General features: G+C 45.7%; 1 protein-coding gene across 4 annotated transcripts in view; it reads left to right on the forward strand.

Moving 5' to 3' along the window:
- Positions 1 to 27,388, forward strand: part of NIT2 (nitrilase family member 2) — a 409,012-nt gene that overhangs the window by 36,507 nt on the left and 345,117 nt on the right. For all 4 annotated transcript variants that reach the window (XM_085622466.1, XM_085622465.1, XM_085622464.1 and 1 more), the window contains exon 2: positions 22,204 to 22,322. In XM_085622466.1, the coding sequence (XP_085478592.1) occupies positions 22,204 to 22,322 (119 nt within the window). The remainder of the gene's footprint in view (positions 1 to 22,203; positions 22,323 to 27,388) is intronic.

The following is a 27,388-nucleotide window of genomic DNA, read 5'->3' on the forward strand; positions in this document are numbered from 1 at the left end:
ATTCACATGTGGCCCTCCTTCCTCCCCTTTCAGGTTCACCTTACATACCTCTCTTGTTCGTCTAATTTAATTTGTGCTCCAATTCTCAGGTATGGTGGCCCGGCAGGGGATGGAGACTCTATGGTCTACGCTCCGATTGGCTGGAGTTTGGAGGTTTTAAAGCAATGGTAATAGGTTGCTAAAGACTAATGATTTCCTATGGCAATTGAATGTTACATTTTATTACTGCTATTTTACTGTTACCATGGAACTTCGACCATGATAACGGGGAAGATTCAAGCATGTGAATCTATAAAATATATCAATTCTGGAGAACCACAGTGTACAGGTAAGTAACTTGTTTTTATATAATTCTAGACTGTGCCAACTTTTTCAGTGAAGAGATCTTTGTACCTGTCAAGGGTTTTGTTCATCATATCAGACTCAAATCTAATGCTAAACCTTTTGTTCACAAGGTGCGACAGGTTCTATTATCTGTTAGAGAAGAACTCAAACAGTTGTTGAAGGATCTATGCACCCAAGGCATCATAGAGCCCCTAGAGTCTTCTCATCGGGTCACCCCGATTGTGGCCTTACAAAACAAATCGCGCGAGATTTGTCTCTGTGCTGACTTGAGAACTTTGAATGCTAACATTTTGGTGGATTGTCATCCCCTGCCAAGGATACAGGAAATGTTGACTAACCTAGGAACTGCAAAGTGGTTCTCAGTCATTGATTTGAGGTCAGGATATCATCAGGTTTCTTTGGACACAAGTTCTGACAGCTTATGTAACGCCCTTTGGTGCCTGCAAGTATCTTAGGTCACCTTTTGAGCTGGCATCAGCTGCCAGCGTTTTTCAAAAACTCATGGACGTTTTATTTGCTGATATAAAAGGGGTCCAAGCCTTCCAAGACGATATTCTAGTTTTTGCTAGTTCCTTGGAAGAACATAATACCTTACTTGACAAAGTGTTATCCATTCTCATGCACAGAGGTTTGGCAGTCAGAAAGGATACGTGCAAATTTGCTACTCAAGAGGTGGAGTATTTCGGGCACACTATGTCAGAGTCTGGTATTAAAACCAAACTTTCCTAAATAAGAGCCATCAAGGAAGCAAGTGCACCCACAGATCGTGATGCACTTCGATATTTTCGTAGGTCTTGGAGAATATTATGTAAGGTTTGTTTCAGGTTATGCTCTTACAGTTGAGCCTCTCATGTTTTTCCTTAGAAAAGTACAGAAATGTAATTGGTTTGAAGAAGTTCAAACTGCCTTTGTGAAAGTAAAGGATTTAATTGTACAAGCCCCAGCGTTGTCGGCATTCAGAGAAGACTTTACTTCGGTAATCACAGTGGATGCCAGTCTTCTAGGGCTAGGTGCTGTTTTAAGTCAGAAAATAGAATGTAAAGAGCAGACCAATCAGAAACGTCGAGAAACAATACAGTACCATAGAATGTGAGGCACTGGCATGTATCTGGGCAGTACAAAAATTCAAAATGTATGTTTGGGGTAGGCGGTTTGAACGTCACACGGATCACAAAACTTTAGTTTTTATCTTTACAGGAGGGATTCATAACGATGTGCCAGCACGATTAACTAGACTTGTATCTAAGTTACATGAGTACATGTTTACCATTTGTCAAGTGCCTGGTGGGAGGAATTTCAGAGCAGACTGTCTATCTCGCATGCCGTTACTTGATTTTGATGAAGAAGATGACAATGATGACATTGAATGTGTGGCGACCATTGATGCCACTCATGCTTTACTAGATAATGACGTCACTTTTACTGCTGAGGAATGGTGGAGGGCATGCCAGGAAGATGAAGTATTAAAACAAGTTGGCACTTATAGCACTAAAGGTTGGCCTCCTGTTCGGTGTTTACAGAGTGATTTTAAAACCTATGCACAAGCGGCCATCGAACGCTCACTGGTTGGCATGGTTTTGAGAGGTGATGTGCATGTTCCCCCAACCAAAATGCACCCTTTCATTATCTTTAAAGCACTACAGGGACATCTGGGCACTACTAAGTCATGCATGCGCATCAAAGAACACTACTGGTGTCCTTCTTTAGATAGTCAAATGAGGTTGACAGTAGACAAGTGCCTTGAGTTTCTCCTCTCAGATAAGCATTAAAAGTTAAGCAAAGCACCCCTGCATCTCACAATGGGTTATCCTTTGCATTAAGATTGTTACGCTTTGGCAAAGAAACAGTCTCCTGAAGGCCTCAGATCTCATTCCACCATCGATAAACCAGCCACCATGACTCTCCAGGGTGCTGTCATGGTTCCTGACATCTTCCAGGCAGCTACGTGGGCATCTTTGCATACATTTTGCAAGCATTATTGCCAGGACAATCTGGTCCGTAGAGAAGACCTATTTGGCCGTTCGGTCCTACAGGACTTTCTGGTTTAAACTTTTCCGCAGTCCCTCCTCTGGGGATGATATTGCTTGGGTGTCTGTTCACAGGTAAGGCATCTGCGTCTAGATGTTTCTATCGGATGGACAAGTTACTTACCTTCGGTAACGCCTTATCTGGTGGAGACATGATCTAGCTGCAGATTCCTTACCAACCCACCCATCCTCCCCGCCCTGTGGATCAGTTAATCATGTCAGAGCTGTTCCCCTTCAGGGCCATAGTTATTTTAACACACCACTGTCAGTCAGCTTCATGGCTCCATGCATCTGGCTTGGAAAGTTGTGAAAAGTACTGACGTCAGCGTGCCGAGGTGGCGCATATATAGACAATGCGGACATCACCACAACAAACTCGACGCCAAATGACGTCACGCGGAGTCTACCAACGCCACCTACCGGTGTGCAGGGGTATTGCTAAGAAAAATCTTCTGGATCCAGTCTGGAGCCTGGAAGTTCACAGGTAAGGAATCTGCGGCTAGATCATGTTTCTACCAGTTAAGGCATTACCAAAGGTAAGTAACTTGTCCTTTTCAACTCGCCACGTGTAGGAAAGTAGTGTCTGCTTTCATGATTACCCCCACTTTTTGCTTGGTTTCAATATGTTTTTGACCTAGTCTGACTGGGATCCTGCTCATAAGGACCCCGGTCACTGTGCTTTCTCCCTAAATTGACCATGGTAAGTACTTTTGTTCATCTGCAATTGGCTACTGGTATGCCCTTGTAAGTCTCTAGTATATGGTCCTAAGGTACTCAGGGCATAGGTCCACCAGGGGTCTCCCATGGGCTGCAGCATGTACTGTGCTACCCATGGGAGTCCACTTAAACTTTGACTACAGGCCTGCCATTGCAGCCTGTGTGAGTTGGTGCTTGCAGCAGATATGCATTCCCTTAAATCAGAGGTCACTACTCTTAAAACCTATGCCACACCTGTGGTAGGCTCATCAGTCCTGAGGGCAGGGTGCTTGGTTACAAGTGTGGGGGTGTCCCTGCATGAGCAGGACACCCCTACAAACCCTGGAGTCGATTCTCCAGGCTTTGTCAGTGCGGTCAGCCATTTTAGAACATATAGTGGACATCAGTCATTACGAGATGTCTAACACTATAGTGGCTGCTCCGAACTTGGTCATGTTTGGTATCAAACCCCAAAACCAATTCCCGTTTTGGAAGTATGATCCCATGTACTGGGGGCGGGGCTCCCTTGGGGTACCCCCTGTACTCCTGGTAACAGCCTTTAAGGGTCTGAGAGCAAGCTAGTGCTGCTGCCGACAAGAGACATGATTCTGTCCTTCTGATGCTGAGCCAAGCTTGAGCAGGGGATGGTAGAACAATAGGTTTCCTGTCACGGTGGGGTTGACCACCTCCCAGACAGGACTTAGTGTATTGGACTGGGGTGGGGGTGCTTGTCACTGATCCAGCGCAAGACCGGGAAATGGGGAACAACATGTACCGATACCCTCCTGGCATCGCAGACCCGTCGTCACGCACACTCATTCATACACGCATTCATTGGTGGAGCCCACAATACCAACTCACAGACGTCACCATTCACAAGACTACACACACAGGAGGGATGAATGATTCAAGCGCTGGACATGTGGGGGGGTACCTTATTACCTATAGGAAAATATTTACATTAAATACATTATGTACATCTGCATCTGTAGAATCCTAGCTTTAACATCAAGGCACTCCACCCACTTGGTCGATGGACCAATTAGGTGGATTGGTTGATGGTGATTGTCAAGACCAGCCTAACCACACTACAACAATATATTGAATTGCATAATTAGTTGACTCTAAAAGAATCACGAACACCTGAAATCATTTAAAAGATTTTATGTAATTAATTTGCATAAAGGAAATTATCATTTATTCTTACTATTCACGTTTTCACTTGAGCATTGCCATTTATTCAGGACATAAATCAAGAAACTGTTTAATAAAAGTCATGATGAGAAAATGTAGGTTTGCATTCATTTCATTATTCTCAAAATGGTTAAAAATCAATCCTTGGTCATGTAACTGACAGAGGGTTCCAAAATGAAGGATCTGTGAACCATAGTTAAAAACATGCATTTAATTCTAAGGATTTCCTACACTAAAACCTTCCTACCCAGCACTAAAACCCCAACTTACTTAATTAACCCTTGACCTCCTCGACGACTTCTCTCACCCAGGCTAGTGTCCCGCAACGATCTCGAACCTACAGGAGTCATGAGTGCGCAATCTGGCATAATTCCAAGCTCCCAGCATCTCTCCAAAGCAGCTTTTCTCCTCCGCCTTCTCTGACACCAAACCCCAATTTTGGTCTGATATTTATACCGTGTTTGCTGGCTCTCTACCCTTAAATGTTTCAACTCTTGTCGTTTCCCTTGCTCTGATTGGTCATGACAATGCAGTTCTCAGCTCTCAGGATGTCCGTTCATAACAATGTAGTTCTCAGCTCCCAGGATGTCCGTGAATAACTTTGTTTGAACAGCTGGTAGATACAAATTCGACTGTCCACAGTTCATTAGCGGGCATTCAAAGGTTCATTGGCAGGGATTCAACTGTTTAGTGTCAGGGATTCAGCTGTTTCCACGTGGTCATTCTTTGGCAGGCATTCAACTGTTTCTCTTTGACAGGCATTCAGCTGTTCTCGTGCTATCATTCTGGCTCTCAGCCGCTACCGGCATGGCCTCGAACATAGTGAGCTGGAGTTGCAAAGTTCAGTGGAGCACAGTGCATGCACGAGGTTCCTTCAGCCAGATGATGCAAGCATTCTCTACTGCGCAGAACCGTGAAAAACGAAGCCATCTTGAAACTGGCCACCAGCCAAACTACGATAAACACGCACAAAGAAAATATGAATACACAGAAAATAAGTGTTTTCTGTCCCCCCACCCACCAGGGCTAATATTTATCCCCTAAAAACTGTTACATAGCGGAAAAGCATCACTCTGCAAGCCATTAAAATGAAGCAAAAGCAGCATGCAATGCACAATGTACACTACAACATAGACATGCACTATTACACTATTTAAATGCGCAAAATAGATTAAACATGCGTTTTACACTATTACCTCCTCGTTTGTCATCCTCGCCACATGACTAATGAAGTGAGCTTCAGCTCCACACCAGAACCCTCCAAAGCAAAAGTTAGCCTCCCATGCCTCCCATCCCATCCCTTCCCAATGGCCGACCCATACACCCCATGGCCACTATAAGAGGTGGCCAAAGCCTGTTTTTTTTGTTCTGCACACGTCTCTCCAGAGTGCGTCAGGTAAGTGGTGCCTGCTGTAGCAGGTACGTGGATCTCTGGTTGGAGGTCCTGCTCTAGCGGACCCTAGGGACTTGGACTCTGTTTTTCCCCCCTTTTTTATCCCCCGGTGTGTTTGTCATGAGCCGGTTAGGCTCTGCTCTAGCGGGCCGAGGGTTTCCAGGGGGGGTGGGGATGCATGGGGGCCGGTGCTGCCTTGCCTCCTCTGTTATTTCCCTATGTGCCTTTTCTCTCAGTACTCTAGGGTGAGGGGGAATGGAATCGCGAATTAATTCCTTTTGGGCATTTGTGTCGCGGCCCGCCTGCCCTTCGTGACCCTGTTGCGGGCGGCGGCTGTGCGGGTTGTTTCACCGTTTGTTTCGCCGCCCGCCTGTCCCTCGTGGCGTTGCGGCGGGCGGTTGCTATACGGTTTGTTTTCGGCGCCCGCCTGCCCCTCGTGGCGCTGGGGCTGGCGGCGGCTGTGCGGTTGATTTCGCAGCGGCTCGATTTTCTTTCTTTTTTGCCCCCCCTTGTTGTCACGCCGTCCGCCGTCCCTTCCAGGCGCTATGGCGGGCGGCGGCTGTGGTGCATGGTTTTCCTGCTGTGCTCGCTTCGTGCGGGTTGTTCCAGGCTCCTCGGCAGCTTTTCCCCCACTTGTGGGCCGCCTCTGGTTACCTGCTCGGGCTACTCCGGCGCTTCGGTACTCCGGGGCAGCGTTGCTGTGTTCCATTACGCTGCTCTCGCTGTTCTCTCGGCGTGACGCTCTCCCTGCTGATGGGCGGATCCTGAGGCTGGCTCGTCCTCCCGGGGGCGGGGTTTAGTACTGGGCTTGTCCCACGCAGGTGTTGCCAGGCGTTTTCATAGAGCTGGCCCGCCTTTTCCTGCCTACTTTTTGGGGCCTCTGTTTCTTTCGCATCCAGTCTGCTGCTGGCTTTTGTGCTTGTGTTCCTGCGTTGTTGCTGCTCATGGAGCGTGGGGACGTCCCTGTGGGGGAGCACCCGCCCTCCCAGGTTCCTCCTGAGGCGATCACTCTTCAGTCTATTCAGGACATGATTCAAGCTGCGGTGACGGCTGCTTTTGCGCAGCGCTCTGGTGGGCAAGGTCCCTCTTCTCCTAAACGTCCTCGCTTGGACCCCACTTCGGTTTCGGACACTGAAGGGGAGGAGGAGGATCTCCGGGGGCGCTATGTCCAGGGTCAAGAGTTGCGGGATGTTCTCCTGCACATCAAGCAGAACTTGGCTTTTCCTGCTCCAGCGGCTGCAGAGCTCGTGGAGGACTTTTTCTTGGAATATCAGCGTAAGGAACCAGAGTCTCTGACTCTTCATTCTTCCGTTAAAAAGGTGTTGGAGGGGGAATGGATGGAGGTTGACAAGCAGGCCTTCCCGAGATACCTGGCGAAGCGCTACACCATCCAGGACTTTGCCAAGGATTACCCTCCCTCTGTGAATGTGGACTCTCTGATGGCGGGGCTTTCCTCGCAGGGTTCCATCATTTCAGAGGACGCCTCTCCCTCGGACCCTGTTGACGGCGGGTGGAGGCCGCGGCCAAGCAGGCTTATTCGGCAACCAATTTTTCGATTCGTGCCTCTGCCTACCTGTCTTACACTGTGCAGTCCTTGTTGAAGGATTTCCAGTCCTTGGCGGAGCTGTTATACCAGGGGGCAGATGTGGTTCCTACCCTGGCGCTTATGGAGCAGCAGACTCGGCTCCTGTCTGACATCTCCTTCGACACCTTGGGGGCCTCGGCTGCTGCTGGTGGCACTGCTATTCAGGCCCAGCGCCAGATCTGGTTGCGCAACTGGAAGGCTGAGGCTGCCCAGAAGGCTTTGCTGATGAGGATTCCCTTTTCCGGGCCAAAGCTCTTCGGGTCTTCCCTTGAGGACATGGTCAAGAAGTCGGCTGAGGACCGGAAGCTGCTGGCTCCCCTTCGGTCATCCAGGGCCCGCTTTCTGGGTCCCAAGAGGGTGTTTTCCACCTGGTCCACGCCCAGGGGTGGGGCGCCCTTTCGCGGTAGGGGTCGCGGCCGGGGCGCCGCCTTCTTCTCCAAATCCCGGTCTCAGCCTGCTGCTTCCACCTCTGCTCCCAAGTCCTGACTGTCTTCTGGCCCTGCCGGGTGGGCTCCCAGTGGGCGGCCGACTCCGCCACTTCCTTCCGGCGTGGGAGTCCTCTTTCTCGGACCTTTTGGGTTCTTCGGATCGTGAGGGAGGGTCTCTCCATCTCCTTCAGTTCCCCTCCTCCAGACACCTTCCGCGCTACCCCGCTGCCTTCCTCTCCGGTCAAACGGGCGGCCTTGCTCGCTGGCATCCAGGACCTGCTTGTGAAGGGGGCCCTCCGGCCTGTTCCTCCATCCTCCATCTCAGTGGGGCTTCGGTGTCTACTCCATCCTGTTCCTGGTAAGGAAGGTGTCTGGGGATTTTCGGCCTGTCTTGGACTTAAAGCAGGTGAATTTGTTCATTCCTCACACTAAGTTCAAAATGCTTTCTCTGCAGGAGATTCTGCCACTGCTGGTCCAGGGGGAGGTGGTGGCTTCTCTGGACCTGTTGGATGCCTACCTCCATGTGCCGGTTCACCTGTCTTCTCAGCCCTTCCTCAGGTTATGCGTGGTTTCCTACCACTACCAGTTCCAGGTACTCCCTTTTGGTTTGTCATCTGCCCCGAGAGTGTTCACCAAGGTTCTGGCGCCCTTGGCGGGCATTCTTCACCGGGAGGGAATCAGGGTTTTCCCTACCTGGATGACTGGTTAATTTCTGCTTCTTCTTTTTCGAAGGGGAGGCTTCACGTCCGGAGGGTCCGCGAGGTCCTTTCTGCCCACGTTTTCCTGATCAACCTGCGGGAGTCCCACCTCGATCCCGCCCAGGACTTGGTCTTCATTGGGGGCCGGTTGGACATGCTACGGGGGAAGGTGTTCTTGCCCCTGGAACGCCGCAATGTCTTGTGGCGGGATCTGGGGGCTCTCCTGGGGCGGGAGTCTGCTCCTGTGAGTCTGTGGTTGAGGGTTCAGGGGTTAATGTCTACCACCATCAATGTTCTCCCCTGGGCTCGCCTCCACCTGTACCCCTTAGTCAATCACCTCCTGTCTCTCTGGGACCCCTGCTCCGAGGACTACAAAGTTTTGGTTCCGGTGTCCCCCCAGATCCGGTCCGACCTGGGCTGGTGGCTTGTGCCATCCCATCTCTCGGAGGGTCTTCCCTTTCTGATCTCCCCGTCCCGGGTGGTCACGACCGGTGCCAGTCACCTGGGCTGGGGGGCGACCTTGGGTTCCTGGTCGGTTCAGGGTCAGTGGGGTCCTCTTCTGTCCCACTGCTCCTCCAACTACCGCGAGATGAAGGCGGTCCTGCTGGCTTGCCAGGACTTTGCTCCCTCTCTCCGTGGTCATCATGTTTTGGTTCGGACAGACAACCAGGTGGTGGGGTGTTACATCAACCACCAGGGGGGTTGCCGGGTGTGCTCCCTGTGGTTGCTGTCCCGGGAACTGTTGTCCTGGGCGGAGGGAGCGGTCTTGTCTCTCAGGGCTGTCTATCTCCCGGGGTCAGAGAATGTGGTGGCGGACCGTCTCAGTCGGGTGTTCGCTCCATTGAGTACCCTCTCCCTGTCGCCGGCGGTCTTTCGGCGTCTGGTGGACCGGTTTGGCCTTCCCCAGGTGGACTTGTTCGCGGAGTAGGACAATGCCCTCCTGCCCTGCTTCTGCGCTCTCCATCCGTGTCCAGGGGTCTGGAGGGTGGATGCTCTGTCTTTCCCGTGGCCTCGGGGTCTCCTTTATGCCTTTATGCCTTTCCCCCCTTTCCCTTGATTCCTCGGGTCCTCTGCAAGATCCGTTTGGACCGGGCCCTGGTGCTCTTGGTGGTTCCCGGTTGGGTGCACCGCTCCTGGTACCCTCTCCTGGGCGAGCTGGCGATTCGGTCTTGTTGGCGGGGGCCTCCTCTTCCCGGAGCGGTGTTGCGCCGGCTCCATCTGCAGGCTTGGCTGGTGTTAGCGGGTGACCTTGTTGGCCCAGGGGTGTTCCCTGGGGGTGGTTGCTTTATTGCAGGATTCCCGGAGGTCTTCGACCTTGCTGTCCTATTCTCGTCACTGGTCCTCCTTTTCCCGTTGGTGCGACCTGCTGGGTTCTGACCCGGTGTCTGTGGACCCCATGAGGGTTCTGGATTTCCTGACGGAGGGTTTTTCCCTGGGGTTGGCTACCTCCACTCTGAGGGCTCAGTGGGCTGCCCTGCGGGTCTTCCGCAGTCCGGACCTGGACCTCCTGGATTCCTTGGTGGCTCGCTTGCTGCGGAGCTTTTCTCTGCGGCGGCCTCGGGCTGTTTGCCTGTCCCCTCCCTGGGATCTTCCCTTGGTCCTGCGGGCTCTGCAGGGTCCCCCCTTTGAGCCCCTTCAGTCGGTGGATCCGAAGATCCTCACCTTCAAGGTGGTTTTCTTGGTCGCCATTGTCTCGGCTGGCCGCATGGGCGAGCTGGGGTCCTTCCTTCAGTCTCCCCCCTTCTTAAGGGTCCTGCAGGATCGGCTGGTCCTGCGCCATGGTCTCCGCTTTCTGCCTAAGATTCCCTCCCTGGCTAACCGCTCCTGTGAGGTGTCCTTGCATTCCTTTTCCCCAGTGGTGGATGTCCCCCTGTCCTTGTTGGATGTCCGTTGTACGGTGGAGATTTACTTGGCCCGCACCTCCTTTTTTTGTCAGTGTGACAGCTTGTTTGTGACCTTTGGTCCGGTGCGTTCTGGTCACAAACCTTCTGTGTCTACTCTGAGTCGCTGGCTGAAGCAGGCTATCCTGCTGGCGTACGACTCCCAGGGTTCTGACCTCCCGGGGGTTGTCCAGGGTCGTTCCACCCGGAGTGTCTCTGTGTCTTGGGCCTCGTTTAAGGGTGTGTCCACTGAGGAGATTTGCCGGGTGGCTACGTGGTCCTCTTCCCCACATGTTTATGGAACACTACCGGGTGGTCCTGGGGGGCTCTCCTCCTGGGGATTTTGCGGGTGCTGTTGTGAGTGCGGGTTCTGCCATCCCTTGATTTGTCCTTTGATTGGACTGTGTTTTTATTCTGTGGTTTTCATTACACAATGGATTAAAGTGTTTTGTTAACCTGTTTCCGCCTTGGTGGTGTCTTCTTGTGTACCATGAAGCCTTTTTGGCTTGGGTATGTGCTCACTTCGTTAGTCATGTGGCAAGGATGACTAACGAGGAGGTAATGCCCCGATTACTTACCGGTAATCTTCATTACTCCGAGTTAGTCTTCCTCCCCACATGAGTTCCCGTCCCTCCCTCCCTGTCTGGCTATCGGCTTCATGTTTGGCTTGGTAGTTTCAGGCTTTGGGGTTGGGCGGGCCCACCTCTTATAGTGGCCATGGGGTGTATGGGTCGGCCATATTGGGAAGGGATGGGAGGCATGGGAGGCTAACTTTTGCTTTGGAGGGTTCTGGTGTGGAGCTGAAGCTCACTTCGTTAGTCATGTGGCGAGGAAGACTAACTCGGAGTAATGAAGATTACCGGTAAGTAATCGGGGCATTCATTAATATGTTAATAAAACCTGTTAATGCAGAGCATTTTCCACATGTAATGTGTGTGTTTCGTTAATACACAGCAAACAAAATTAATATATTACTTTGTTATGGGGGGGGGTGATTGGTCTGAACGGGGTACACACAAAATCTTCTGTACTCTACTCCATCAATCCCCCCTTTGATGATTTCATCATCACCAAATCCCAAACCACCCATTCATCCCACTAAATTTTATTCGATCAGCCACTTCTTCTCAATAATTTTGTTTGTTCAGCATATTTCTTTCTCATTTCTCCTGTTCTCGACAAAAATGTTATTTTTAGTTCTAAATCTAAAACTTACTTATCCTTGTGAAGTGCAGTTCTATCTACTTGTGCAGCTATTGGTACATTATTAACAGCACCATTAGTAAAATGGTAAAACACATCCTACACCCAAAGCAAAAATGTTATATCTATTTTTAGGAGTGTCCATATCCGCTATGGTATCCAAGTTAACCTATAAATGAAATCTACTAAATATGTACCGTATGTACAAAGTGTTTTCACACTTGAATTACTTTCTGTCCTTTGCCCCTTCTTTTATTTTAACCACTTGGAAATGGTTCATGAAAAATCGTCTTTGTCTTGTGTGTTAAAACCCAGAAGTGTTTTCTGTAACACTGTTAGGGTGGCCTCAAGTCGTTTTCTTTGTCCTGCTCACTGTCGTTGTCACTGTCCCTTTCCTTTCTTAAATCTACTTCTTCTATCTTTTGTAAGACTATGTAAGTCCACTCAGGTGGCCTGTTCAATTTCTCCTGTTCTAACTTGTCTGTCATTTCAGAGATCTGATCTTCAAGAGCTGTTGTTCCTTTTCTCACTATCTTATACTTGAGTCTCTTTATTCCTTTGGGCCACATGTGTGAATCATCCTTCTCCATAGGTTCATAATCTTTGTTCAGAATTTCCTGATCATCCGTTTCTTCTCTAATGTCAGACAAGATAACTGTCAGGATTTATGAGTCTTCTTCTCCCTTGCTTTCAGTCTCTGTGTCTGCTTGTATTTCACTTCCCCTTATCATGAACTGTATGATTTCTGAGTCTTCTGTTCTCTCTTTTTCATGTTCTTGCCTCTGCTCTTGACTTTGTTTCTGTCCTAGTTCGGCAGTACCGTCTAAATGGTTGTCAGGTGAAAAATCGTTGAGTCTTACACCTTGCTGTACACTTGCAAAGTCTGTTGATCTAGTATTACCAGTTTCACAGTCGGCTTCTCTCCTGTTAACCGCTTCTGGTTGCTCAGCACCTGATTCTGAACTTGTATCCGAAATCTGCAGTCTATTTCTCAGTGGCCCATCTTGTGGATCAGGTACATTTGCTTCTCTCATTGCTCGTCACACTAGTATCTTGTAGGGATTTAAACCTGTCCTTATGTCAGGTGTACTTCTCATGGTTATTGGAACTAGGGGCAAAGCTTCCGGCAATTTCAAGTCAGTGGAATCACACTTTTTTCTAATTTGACTTTCATTGCGCTACCAACTCCAGAAACTTCTGGACAATAGGCACAATGCAGTTTCTGTTTAGTCCTCAGTATTTCACAGATCAGACTGATAACTTCGTTGGCGAAATGAGTTTCCCTATCTGTGTGTGCCTGTCCATGATACATGCGTGCAAAATGGGCAAACATACTGTCGGGCATAACAGCTCTTTCATCTTGGTAAACCCAAACCTCATCCTCTTCTTTTTGTGTGCAACCTTCTTTCACCCATGTTTTCTTTTCCTCATCGCTTGCCTGATCCTGCAACTGCCTCACTTCTTTCGATGTTTCTACTGTGTTAGTAAGCATGAGATATTGGGAAAAAGTGTCTTCCTTCGCCCGTGCCTGATTCAAAGAACAATTCAGTTGTGTGCAATAATTTGCCAATTCATCTGCAAACCAATTCCCTCTGGTAATATAGGCAGTTTCACATTTGTGAGCATCAGGACATGCTAATGATCCCCTATCAACTATTCGTTTCTTCTTCTTTCTCCACCTGCTTCTCCATTTCTCAAAATCCCTCCTTTTTCTCAATGAGCAAGCAAAAGCTTCTCCCTCATTCTGCTTATTATTTTCCTCAACTAAATCTGAGGGTTTCTTTTTCTTATCCAGTTTCCCAGCTAGGTCTGGTGGTTTCTTTGTCTTCTCATGTTTTCTTGTGCACTTGTCTCCTAATTGCTCAAGCCCATTGCATTTAAAAATATATTTCGTTTCTGCATTGTGCAATTGCATTCCTGAAGAACTCATTGTCTCATTTGCCTCTTCATTCATGTGTACCCTGAAGCTTTTCTGAAATGGAAAATTTCCTGAAACATTAATTTCATATTTTTTAGCCAAATCAGTCAATCTACCATGTGTAGTTACTGCACATGTATTTGTTTCCTTACTCAGGGAAATTAATTCTTTCTCCTGACACTGGTTCATATTTTCATGATTTAAATAGCAAGGACTGTTAATTTCTTCATGCTCAAATGTTAAATTTAAAACACTAAGCTGTTTCTCTTTTTCGGGCTCTGGGTTAATTTGGTCCCCCATGCTTTCTATCATTTTAATTACCGCTGCTTCCTCAAACCGTGTTTGAAAAATCCCATCTCCAAGTATATTTATTTTATCCTGGGCTGTGAGTGCTGTAAACACCATTTCTCCCCCATCTTTCAATGCTTGGACTGTCTGGGGTAGTTTCTGTTCAATAATCTATGAATTCTGAGATTCCAAAGTAAACCATGACATATTTACTCCTTCTACAGCTGTTTGAATCTTTTGAGTAGGGCCAATATTAATTTGGATAGTCATAATTTGTCTAGGCACTATCTGTGCATCTGCAGCTTGTAGTTTTTGCACTGAATCAGTCACATTTAAAGCAGTAACACCTGGAGGTATCACTGTCAGTGCTGAATCAACAGGTAGTGGGTCAATCTGAAATGTCTTCACATTTCTCTCATTCTCTATTTCTCTCTGTTCAACAGAAGCAGTAGCCACTGAAGTACTTACTGGTACAATATTTTCAGTATTTTTAATGGGAACCACATAAAGTGGCGGACACTCAGTTAACAATGCATCCATTATTTCATCCCCATACTCCATTATTTAATTGAGGCTTTTTATCATCATTAATTTCCTTCTCCTGCATCTGGTGCTTTACCTTTTTATCCTCACTTTTGCAAACAGAAATTTCAGAATCTATATTCAGCGGGACTGTTAAAGCTTCCATATTCATAGGCATTTCTTTCAATTTTTCAGACAATTTTCATGTCCTGACTGCTAACTCATTTTCTTCTTCTTCATGATTTGACCTATTTATCACTTGTGTTTCTTGCCAAATAACCGCACTGCTCATTGGAAGGAGTTCTTGCTTTGTTACTGTACTATTAATTTGAACAGATTCCTGTCTATTTATTGCACTATTCCCTATGGGGCTGGAACAGTTTGGAAAACCTTTGTAGTTTCTGCTGGCGGTGCCTTTGGCACCACTGTCGCAAACTCCCCTTGATATGGAGGTGGTCTGTTGCCCAGAATGTCATCCAGCAACTCATCTTTAGTATCACTGTACCTACAGCCTGAAATTTGAACATGCTTCTTTTCCTCTTTCTTTTCACCTCCTGTAGATCCTCCCAGACAGGAAACAAATCATTTGGTACATCCACCTGTTGCCATGTACATATTCTGTCCTCAATATTCTCATTCCAATATTTATCCAAACCAAAATCATAACCTTTTCCTGAGGCGTTCTTTCTCATACTCTGCATCTTCCCAATCCATTAATGCTTCAAATTGCATAGGTCTAGGTTTAGGCTCAAGTTTCCCCATTGTTTTTCTCAAATGCCGCAAAACTTCTATGTTAAAAGAACATTCTGGAGGAAATGCAAGCGCACCATCACCTTTTGTTTATCGCACCCAATTTTCTACCCACAAGCAAGTGTGATAGCCATACTTCATTAGCATGTCAAATACAGGCGTTCCCAGGGGAGAGAATAGTCTCCACTCCTGCTTTACTGCAGGCTTGTCTTTCACAAACAATCTTTTTACCTTTCCAAACAGCGAAACTTTCTTCTTCTCTTTACCAATATAATACATTTTTCGCTTAACTTTTGTTTTCGTGTTCAGCTAGAAACGTCAGTGCAACACACTCTCTAGCAATTAGCTTCCTCTGTGCTGTTTCCTTTCCAACCAATACCACTCTGGAAACACACTCATAAGCAAATCAGAAAGCTATACGTCACTTTCGCATCCACCTATCCCAGCGAGACTCTCACTAATCCGGAGCGTCTGCGTCACTCTGTAATTCTCCAATCCTAGCGCGGCGTACACTAACGCACCAACCAGGAGCGTCTATATTTTCTCACGGCTGGCCAATCCCAGCGCGGCCTTTCTGACGTCAACTTTTCTCGCTGTCGCTGCTCCTACTCCTGCTGACCCCTCCTTTACAAAATTTATCGGCAAACTTTCTTACGTTCTTCTGACTTACAGATCTGTTAGTAACGACATAAAAACACCACCATTATCTGTTTCGCTAACAAGAGAATAGTTAATGACCTTTTTTACAAGAATTCTGTCTTTCCCTAGAGCAGCGCTTACCTCTGCCCTACTACGGAATCGTTACTTCCGTTGATAAAGTAGCACATCCCTCTACCTTACCCTTCTAGCAAGCATTAGCTAACTGTTTTTTTAGAATTAAGACACCTAGTTGGAGACGCTTTGCTCCTGAGAAATAAAACCAGAGTTTCGCAATTAACCTGAATGCTATTTCATTCACGCACTTTAATACGGAAAATGCAGTTGACACAGAATTCTGTCTTTTCCGAGAACAGCGCTTACCTCTGCCCTACTACAGAATTATGACATTTGTTAATAAAGTAGCACTTCCCTCTACTTTATCCTTCTAGCAAGCTTAGAGAACACCTATTACCTTTCCAGTGATAAGCTTAATCAGAGTGCCTTTTGGACTCCTGGTACCTAAGACCAAAATTTCACAGGTGACCTTTGCTACCATACATTTCTCTCATACAGAAAATGTCCCTAATGGCAACACACGACGATGTTACAGAATCAAACCCAGACAATGCGTCATGCAACTCCAATCGTCACACGTTTTCCCCGTGTACCTACAGGGCAACAACAATTCAGTCTTTCCCGAGAGCAGCGCTTACTTCTGCTCTACTACGGAACCGTTACAAACTTCCGACTTCCTACATCCCAGAAGCCGTCAAACAACATAGAACTCGACGTAACTCAACATAGAGTGTTAATACACAAACCAATACTAATCAATAAGCAATTTACAAGCAATAATCACCAAACCAAAACAATAAAACCATCATACTTCTACCAGAAAAACTGATCCAGCGCAAGACCGGGAAATGGGGAACAACATGTACTGATACCCTCTCTGCGTCGCAGACCCGTCGTCACGCACACTCATTCATACACACATTCATTGGTGGGGCCCATAATACCAACTCGCACACGTCACCATTCACGAGTCTACACACACAGGAGGGATGAATGATTCAAGCGCTGGACATGTGGGGGGTACCTTATTACCTATAGGAAAATATTTACATTAAATACTTTATGTACATCTGCATCTGTAGAATCCTAGCTTTAACATCAAGGCACACCACCCACTTGGTCGACGGACCAATTAGTTGGATTGGTTGATGGTGATTGTCAAGACCAGCTTAACCTCACTACAACAATATATTGAATTGCATAATTAATTGACTCTAAAAGAATCACGAACACCTGAAATCATTTAAAAGATTTTATGTAATTAATTTGCATAAAGGAAATTATCATTTATTCTCTCACTATTAATTTTCACTTGAGCATTGCCATTTATTCAGGACATAAATCAAGAAACTGTTTAATAAAAGTCATTAAGAGAAAATGTAGGTTTGCATTCATTTCATTATTCTCAAAATGGTTAAAAATCAATCCTTGGTCATGTAACTGACAGAGGGTTCCAAAATTAAGGATGAGTGAACCATAGTTAAAAACATGCATTTAATTCTAAAGATTTCCTACACTAAAACCTTCCTACCCAGCACTAAAACCCCAACTTACTTAATTAACCCCTGACCTCCTCGATGACTTCTCTCACCCAGGCTAGTGTCCCGCAACGATCCCGAACCTACAGGGGTCATCAGTGCACAGTCTGGCATAATTCCAAGCTCCCAGCATCTCTCCAAAGCAGCTTTTCTCCTCCGCCTTCTCTGACACCAAACCCCAATTTTGGTCTGATATTTATACTGTGTTTGCTGGCTCTCTACCCTCAATTGTTTCAACTCTTGTCGTTTCCCTTGCTCTGATTGGTCATGACAATGCAGTTCTCAGCTCTCAGGATGTCCGTTCATAATAATGTAGTTCTCAGCTCCCAGGATGTCCATGAATAACAATGTAGTTCTCAGCTCCCAGGATGTCTGTGAATAACTTTGTTTGACAAGCTGATAGATACAAATTTGACTGTCCATAGTTCATTAGCAGGCATTCAAAGGTTTATTGGCAGGGATTCAACTGTTCAGTGTCAGGGATTCAGCTGTTTCCACGTGGTCATTCTTTGGCAGGCATTCAACTGTTTCTCTTTGGCAGGGATTCAGCTGTTCTCGTGCTATCATTCTGGCTCTCAGCCACTACCGGAATGGCCTCGAACATAGTCAGCTGCAAAGTTCAGTGGAGCACAGTGCATGCACGAGGTTCCTCTAGCCAGATGATGCAAGCATTCTCTACTGCTCAGAACCGGGAAAAACAAAGCCATCTTGAAACTGGCCACCAGCCAAACTACGATAAACACACACAAAGAGAATGTGAATACACAGAAAATAAGTGTTTTCTGTCCCCCCACCCACCAGGGCTAATATTTATCCCCTATAAACTTTTTACCTAGCGGAAAAACATCACTCTGCAAGCCATTAAAATGAAGCAAAAGCAGCATGCAATGCACAATGTACACTACAACATAGACATGCACTATTACACAATTTAAATGCGCAAAATAGATTAAACATGCGTTTTACACCATTAATTAATATGTTAATCAAACCTGTTAATGCAGAGCATTTCCCACATGTAATGTGTGTGTTTGGTTAATACACAGCAAACAAAATTAATATATTACTTTGTTATGGGGGTGTGATTGGTCTGAACGGGTACACACAAAATATTCTGTACTCTGCTCCATCATCTCTATCAACAGACTGCTTTGTAGGGCACATTTGATGGTTTGAAGGGCACATTTGATGCCCTCCTTGCATACTCCAGTTTGAGCCTGTTCCAGGGAGCCCGTGGCTCCAGCGCGAAACTGGACAAAGTAGATGGAGGTATCCTCATCCCTGTCCAGCCCCTCCTCTGGGAGGGACCCCTGAGTTGTTCCAACCCTTTCCCTATGATACTTAAGCGTCTACCAGCGAGTGGTTCCTTAGATTCGTCATGGGACGAGACTCAAGACTGAAACCACATCACTATTCGATCGTCTGGACACTTGGAGTTCGCTGTACTTTGTTGGAACCAAGACTGCATCAAGGAAGACTCCTGCTGATCCTGGTCTCACTATTCTACAAGTCTTCTTAGTAGCCTGTGTTTCTTCCAGGATCTTCAACAGACCTGTGGGCATCAAGGACACCAAAGTATTCTCCCTTGGACTGAAGGAGTCACTTCCCTGCATCTGCAGGCACAGCAACAAAGCTGGTTATACGGAACACATCAAATTCTTTGTAAGTTATATATGACGGGCATATAAATACTCCAAAGGTATGGCTATGCTGAATTATTTAGTCATGCCTACCTCTAAGTGTTCCTCGTTTAAGAATTATCAACCATCCCCAACAGATCTCACCCCACCAAAAAGAGAAAAAGTGTGAGAAAAGTCAAAAAGTGCCTCACATAAGCAACATCCATGGAACCAATGGTTGGTACTCACCAGTTTGCTCGTTCTGTCATCATTGGTAACTTTCTTGACACAAAATAAACGTGTGTGACCTAATCCTTTAGACTCATGTGAAGTGTTAAAGAATATTTTAATACTAGCGCGTAAATGATAGTGTCAACTATTGTACATCTAAACCCTGTTGTGTAAAAAAGTGAATACATCTCCTAATTAAAAGTGAGATATGAACATCTGTTCCACACATACTTTATTTCCATAGTGTCCCTACTCAATTAAAAGAAGCAGCATGTTTAGACCATCTTAGCTTGAACAGCCTACATGTTTCATTGCCCAAACTCTTTTTGGCAATTTCATCAGGGCACGAGGACACATCTCCACCTCACTGATGCTTGAAATCTGTAATGGTTGATAAATGAAGGAATGATAATGCCAGAGACAAACACAAACATTATGAATGGTTGTCTTATGTTGACAAACTTAAAAAATGCAACACTACCCATATTTTGTGCTTTCACATATTGCCATAATTACCTGGTGGTTGCCAGGTGAACTCCTACCAACAACACACCAAGGGGTCTAGTAATCCGCTTCCACCGTTGGACACTACAGCACACAACAACGCACCTGTGGATGGAAATGGATATTTGTTATACCTTTCTCGTCCCACTGTAGTCCTCATCAACCACCTCTCATTACACCTATGAGCCACAACTCATCCGTTCTTTTTATAGAAAAAACGTTTTCTGAGAAATTGGAGATCAGCAGTATAAGCCACTGAATGTCACTTCAAAGCCCCCACTAGTTTGGCCCACTACTCCATTCAGAGAATATCCAGCTTCCCCGCTTATTAGAGCAAGGCCCGCGATGTAAAAATCCCCACTGGTTCGGCCCACTACTACATTCGGAGAAAATTCAGTCTCCCCGCCCATTAGAGCAAGACAAGCGCGGTATCAGGCTGCTGTGCACAGTTGGATAACCTTCCCACTTACCGCTACACTGGCAGTCTGAGCTCCGATACTCCACAGACGCTGAAGACTCGAGCGCTCTGTAAAGTACCGAATCGTGACCCGGAAGTTGAGTGGAGGCCCCTCCCCAATCCTCGGAAGGAAATGGATGGGGAGAGATGAAGGGGGGAAGCGGGGGGTGTTGGGGGGGAGAAGGCAAGAAAACTCACTACCGGTCTTGTCCGTCACTTTCAAGAAGCTAACCATGATTGCAGATTTAAAATGAACAGTATTGGAAAGAGTGATGGGGGATGCACACACGATTGAGAACGTGCTGGTCAAAAAGGAGGCTCGCTGGATTTTAAAGACATTTTTGAAGTGTGTCAACATAAGACAACCGTTCATAATGTTTGTGTTTATCTGTTTGTCTCTGGAATTATCATTCCTTCATTTATCAACCATTACAGATTTTAAGCATCAGTGAGATGGAGCTGCGTCCTCTTGCCCTGATGAAATTGCCAAAAAGAGTTTGGGCAATGAAACATGTCGGCCGTTCAAGCTAAGATGGTCTAAGCATGCTGCTTCGTTTAATTGAGTATGGACACTATGGAAATAAAGCATGTGTGGAATAGAGGTTCATATCTCACTTTTAATTAGGAGATGTATTCACTTTTTTACACAACGGGGTTTAAATGTACAATAGTGGACACTATCATATACACGCTCGTATTAAAATATTCTTTACCACTTTGCATGAGTCTAAAGGATTAAGTCAGACATGTTTCCTTTCTGTCAAGAAAGTTGCCAATGATGACAGAACGAGCAAACTGGTGAGTACCAACCAGTAGCTCCATGGATGTTACTTACGTGAGGCACTTTCTGACTTTTCTCACACTTTTTCTCTTTTTGGTGGGGTGAGATCTGTTGGGGATGGTTGATAATTCTTAAATGAGGAACACTTAGAGGTAGGCATGACTAGAAAATTCAGCATAGCCATAGCTTTGGAGTATTTATATGCCCGTCATATATAACTTACAAAGAATATGATGTGTTCCGTATAACCAGGTTATTTGTGTATGAATTCTATGAGTGGAGGGCAACCTGGTTTTATTCCCTCTTTTGCTCCTTACTTGTTTACTGACTGCAACAAAGCTGACAGGTCTGCTGCTCCTGTCGTCCTATGGTCTTCCCGAGGCTCAGTAACACAGGTAGTGGTGCTGCAACTCCCTCGAGGTCTGGCCTGTTCTCTCTGCAATTGTGAGGCTAGTTTCCTTCGTCAGAACCACTGGGGCCGAACCCCTGTGCACAGCATCAACTTGCCATTTCCAAGGCTTGTTGGCTTTGCACTCCAGAGATCTTCGGGTTACAAGAAGCTCCAACCTCCAGGATCTCTTCCCTCCAAGCTCAGTGTCCTCACCACATGTCCACAGCTACCACTTTGAGAGCTGTTTATGGTTATCAATGACCACTAAAATTACAATAGGGGTTTCCGGGATTAGTGCATGGTGCATCACTTAAATAAGTTTGCCCCAAATACTAAGCCAGTCTCCTACACCACAGCTGTGGAAAATCTAAATTTTCTCATTATAATCTTGCGAGCCAAGCGGGATTTAGTCTCCTCAAATGAGACTCTGCCTCAAAGTAAGTTTGTTAGGATAGAACTTGCACAGACCATGCTGAGGCTTCTGAAAAGTTACCAAAATGCTCATTTGGTTGAGATCAGGAGTAGACTGGATTTGGCCTATGGCATGGAGTGATAGTGTGTGGAGTAAGAGCTATGGAATGGTTGTACACAAGGGTCTATGGTCCCATAGCTTGAAGAAACATGCCTTTTGTCACAACGCTCACTGCTGGGCCCTGACTTTGGTTAACTTTGGTGTGGGGAAGAAAATTGTAAAAACACACAAGTCAAACAATCCTTCCTAGCAACCATTAAGACTAGATTACACCTGTAATGTACAGTATGTTACTCCTGAACAGAAGTTAATAGAAATTGTCACATGTAGCAATGAAAGAGTATGAAAACCTTTGGTGTAGAGACTTAGAGTTCATGAAGTGTGATCGACTATTGACTTGCAAGCGTGTCAAATGATTTTACAACTGAATGCAAAAAATGCATGTTTTTGTAGTCCCTTCATTTGCTAAGTCTGTTACTGGCATAACCCAAATGAAAAAATATATTGTTGGAGTGGTTCACAACTTCTTTACTATCGTTTTTACAGTTGGATTTGTTTTCTCTTTTTAGAATTCCGTTTAGCACTCATTCAGCTTTTTGTGTCTCCTGTAAAATCTGACAACCTCAACCGTGCATGCAAGTTAATCAGAGAAGCAGCACAACAAGGAGCAAAGGTTGTAGCTCTACCGGTGAGTGCATGGCTACAGAAAACTTGTAAATCATTAACTATTGTGTTAATGTCTTACCACTTTTATGATGCTGCAAATGTACTATTATTCCAGCTAACATGAAGATCATTCTCCCAATGCATAAATAAAATGTCGAGAAGGTTAAGATTACATTGGGGTAAATAGCTTTTGCATTCATTGTATTTGTTCACAAATCACTCTAGGGAACTTGGACACTGCAATGAGTAACAGCCTTGACTTCGCATACTCAGTAATGCACTATCCTAGCCAGTATATTAAAAATGTAAGTGGAATCGAGAACCAAATCTCCCATTTCTTGTTACGAAATATCGTCTAATTACAAACATCTTGTGGATTGATTAGATTGGAACGTGTAGAGTGCAGTAATAGATTAACTAAATAAGATAAGACTACTAACCGTTCTGCATACGATGTTCCTGGGATACAGGGCGGGATGCCCAAAGCTAGCGAGAATAAATATTACTTAAAGGAAAGTATTCTGGATGAGGGGGGCATAGCCCCAGTCTAACATGAGTAATATTCCCTTATGGGGTACTCTGTTGTTTATAGGCCCATTATAGTTTAGTGCAATATTAAAGTGGCATTGCCTGTGGTGTTATATATATTAGGACAGGCAAGCAAGGCAGGAAAATAGAACATGGGCATTCGCTTTTTCCTGACCTACGCAAAAGTAGTCTCCAAAGCTTGGACAGCTTTTCGATTAAGCCAGAAGAGAATTATACTACCACCCCATTGAACATCTATGTCACTCCTTTCACTCCGCTCATCAGGCTTTTCAAAGTGGGTATGATGCTGAAATGAAGAGTTGTGAAAAATAGATGGGAGAGGTCTATAGCAAACACAAGGAGATGATGGACGGAGCGCTGAAACTTTTCAGACACTCACCCCAGTCACAGATCTGGGTTGAATCCATCATCCTTCTTTAGCTCACTTTGCCACCTCAGTTCAGACCCAGCCATATGCAAATCAGTCTTGACCCTGTGACTCATTGGAACAGTCCAGCCTGAACTGTCAAGCCAGGTCTTCCCTCAACTGGAAACAAGCATCCTGGGACCGGTTTCAGGGGAACACCCCTCATCAGCCAGGCTAGCTTGAATCCAGTGGAAAAGTGAGCAAGGGAACCATTTTCAGGAGGACTAGTCTACCGTCCCCCAGGCACCGCTACCAAATTCCTAGATACTCTCAGTGATACCCTTGGTCAGCTCCTAACCAGATACCCACATGTCACCCTTTTGGGCGACTTCAATCTACACCTCGACTCTACAGAGGACGCTCAGACACTTAACTTCCACCAAACTCTAGAAATCTTCAACCTTCAGCAAAGGGTTAAGCAACCCACTCACCTAGCTGGACACACTCTAGATGGGGTCTGCACCAACTTTCCCCCTCTAGAAACCCATACTCCGATTCCACAAATCTGGACAGATCATAACCTGATCCCATTTCTCATTAGAACCCCGCAGCCTAAAAACTCAAAAAAACCCTGTTCACCCCCAGAGAACCATGTCAACTGGAAAAAGGTAGAAGACACCTTTAAACTCCAGCCTACCTTTGAGACTCAAAACCCCAGTATTAAAAGCCGGTACTCCAGTTATGATCCATAAGTAGGCTTTATTATCGCAACCACCAACGTAAGCCAACTCCTCTTCACAGCATCTCTCAGCCTGAATGCCTGTCACCAGAACATTCACATTCCATCCCCCAGACAACAGGGATTCCACAATCCAACCACAAGTAGATTACAACACATCCCCTTTACAATACATTAAAAACAAAATGATAATAAATAAAGATAACAAATACTAAATGCAAAATACAGTGCAAAATATAAAGAATAACATATGCTTAAAACAAAACATAATCTTTAAACTTGGCTGGAACATGCCTGAGTCTGGCAGAGCCATGACAATTCCCATTACCATTTACAGGAACACAAGGCCGGTTGTTGTCTGAACGCAACTTGACATCAACAACTTTTACCAGTCTTGACATGCTCCAGGTACAGCCATTATTCAAAGTCACAACATTTTTCCTTATTGCAGTGATAACAAAAGGACCCAGAAAGTTAGACAGACCCTTGTGACCAAACCTGGATCTTTTGACCCAAACACGATCACCAAGGTTCCACTTCCTTTCTTTCACAGACATCTTGTCATCATAGCGCTGTTTGTATTTAGACTGATAATCAGCCAATTTCCTCTTCCTCACATCCTCACTAACCTCATTCCCCTTCCATACAGGAAGCCACCCTGGATTCAGCTTAGTCATCGCCACCCTTCCCCTCAAAGCCTCAAAAGGTGATTTCTGAGAAATAGCATTAGGAACAGTGCGGTGTGCCCACCATGTTTCCCTCAGCATACAACTGAACGAAACCCCAGTATCAAGTGCCCTTTGAGCACAACTTTTCACCACCCTATTCATTCTCTCAGTGAGACCATTAGCCTGTGGCGAATATAGCGCAGTGTTTAGATGAATTATACCAACACTCTCTAGAAAATGTTGCATTTCATGGGAGACAAACTGCACTCCATTATCTGTGACCAGATATTTTGGAACACCTTCAGACGTAAAGACGTCCTTTAAAAACTCAATAATGGACTTGGAATTGACCACACCCATACACTTGGTAACCACCCACTTCGAGGTGTAGTCCACCAAGAGAACAACAAATCTTTCTTGGGCAGGCATAAGCTCAAAAGGACCCATAATGTCCAACCCCAGCTTGGTCCACACCACATCCGGAACCTCCACAGGTGAAAGAGGAGCACGACTAGTCACATGAGACTTGTCATTGATGGCACACAAATGACAATCTTTCACCACCGTCTCCACCAACCGATCCATCCCGGGCCACCAATACCTTTCCCTAACACGCGCTTTCGTAAGACTCCTACCAAGATGTCCCTCATGAGCCAAATTGACTACCTTCTCCTTAAGAACATCAGGTGGAACTAATCTTTCTCCTCTCATAAGCTTATCCCCACAAAAGGTCAATTCATCCTTCACACACCAAAACGACTTCACATTCGGATCAAGATCCTTACAACTCATCCATCCTTTAGATATTAAATCCTTCAAAACACCAAAAGTGGTATCCTTAACCGCACAAGACAACCACTCCTCTTCCAACAACGGGTTTTCCATCACCCAATTCACACACTCAATCTCCTCACTTTCTTCCCCAGAACACACAGGCAACCTGGACAAACAGTCAGCAGACTTATTGTCCAGCCCAGAAATGTAGTGTACACGGAAATTAAACTCTTGCAGCCCCTCACTCCATCTCTTAAGCCTAGGAGTCATGCGCTCACTGTGACGATCAGAATAAATTTGTACAAGGGGACGATGATCTGACTTTACCATAAAAGGAATTCCCCATAAATAAAATTTAAAATGCTGTATCGCCCAATACACACTTAATGCCTCCCTTTCAATGCAAGAATAGTTAATTTCCGCATCCCTAAGGGCCCTAGAAGCAAAAGCTACCACCTTTTCTTCCCCATCAACAACCTGAGAAAGTACCGCCCCCAGACCCTTGAGACTAGCATCAGTTGTGAGAACAGTCTTTAATCTGGTGTCAAAATGACCCAGCGTTGGCATCTTCCCAATCTCAGACTTAATCAAATTAAAAGCCTTCTCACAATCTGTTGTCCAAACAAACCGTGAACCTTTTTTAAGAGCACTCTGATCGGCTCTACCACTCCAGCAAACCATTTTACAAATTTGGAATAAAATTCCGCCATTCCTAGAAAAGACCTAACCTGTTCCTTGTCCTGAGGTGCTGGAGCACCGATTATACTCTCTGCAAGCTGCACTTTGGGCTGTATACCTTTCCCTGAAATGACATGTCCTAGATAGGTTACAGACTCCAGACCAATACGGCACTTATCCTTTCTAAGAGTGAGACCTCGCTCCCTCAATTTGCCCAACACAGATCTTAAAACAGTCTCATGCTCACCCTCACCCTTCCCATAAACCAATATGTCATCTTGAAAAAACAAGACATTGGGAAGGTCCCCAAGTACCGTTTTCATGATCCTTTGAAAACAAGCTGCGGCCGAAGCCAAACCAAACGGCATCCTCAAAAATCGATACGCCCCCAAAGGAGTGACAAAGGACGTCAAATGTCTGGAATCCTTGTGAAGTCTCACCTGATGATAAGCGGACGATAAATCCAGAACACTAAATATTTTAGCCCCCTTCAATAAACTCAAACATTCTGAAATATTTGGAAGAGGTTGGCGATCCACCCAAATCCACTCATTCAACCCACGCAAATCAACACACATCCTCACCGCCAATCCTCCATCCTTGGGTGCTAAAACAACCGGAGACAACCACTCCGAAGCCTCTATCTCTTCAATCACTCCTAGTTTGAGCAATCTCTCAAGTTCCTGCTTTAACGGTTCAACCATTAAATTTGGCACCCTCCGTACCTTATGCACACACGGCTTGGCTGAATCCTTCAGGATTATCCGATGCTCAAACCCTTTCAGACAACCCAGAGAATCAGTGAATACTTCCGGATAATCTTCAACATACCTTTCCACACTCACACCATCCACAGCTAATATCTTGCCAGTTGAGCCCATACCTAACTCCTCCATCAACATAACCTGGTCTTCTGGGTTGGTAGCGCTAGGATTAAGAATTATGCCTAAATCACGCTGATGTCTCCAACCCAACAAATTATCACCTCTCACAGCTACATAAACCTTCCCTATGGTTTCTTTTCGTTTGAACACAATTTTTGCAGTTATGTATCCAAGAATATCCACCCTTGTACCTCCATAACTGAGAGGTGAAATGTCTGGAGATTGAAGCTTTACATTCTCCAATCCAACTACCTCATCCCATATCTTATTCCCAATCAACGTGAAAGGAGACCCCGAGTCAGCCAAGACAGTAAATTCATCACTATTCACCATAATGTTACAAAATGGCATAATAATCTTGTCCGAATCCACCTTATTCTCTTCTTCCGAAATGTTCGAAATGACCACTGTATGAATGTTGTCCGAGGAATTTCCCATGTTACGATCCTT

Source organism: Triturus cristatus, chromosome 8, assembly GCF_964204655.1.
Source record: "Triturus cristatus chromosome 8, aTriCri1.1, whole genome shotgun sequence".
NCBI lineage: Eukaryota > Metazoa > Chordata > Amphibia > Caudata > Salamandridae > Triturus > Triturus cristatus.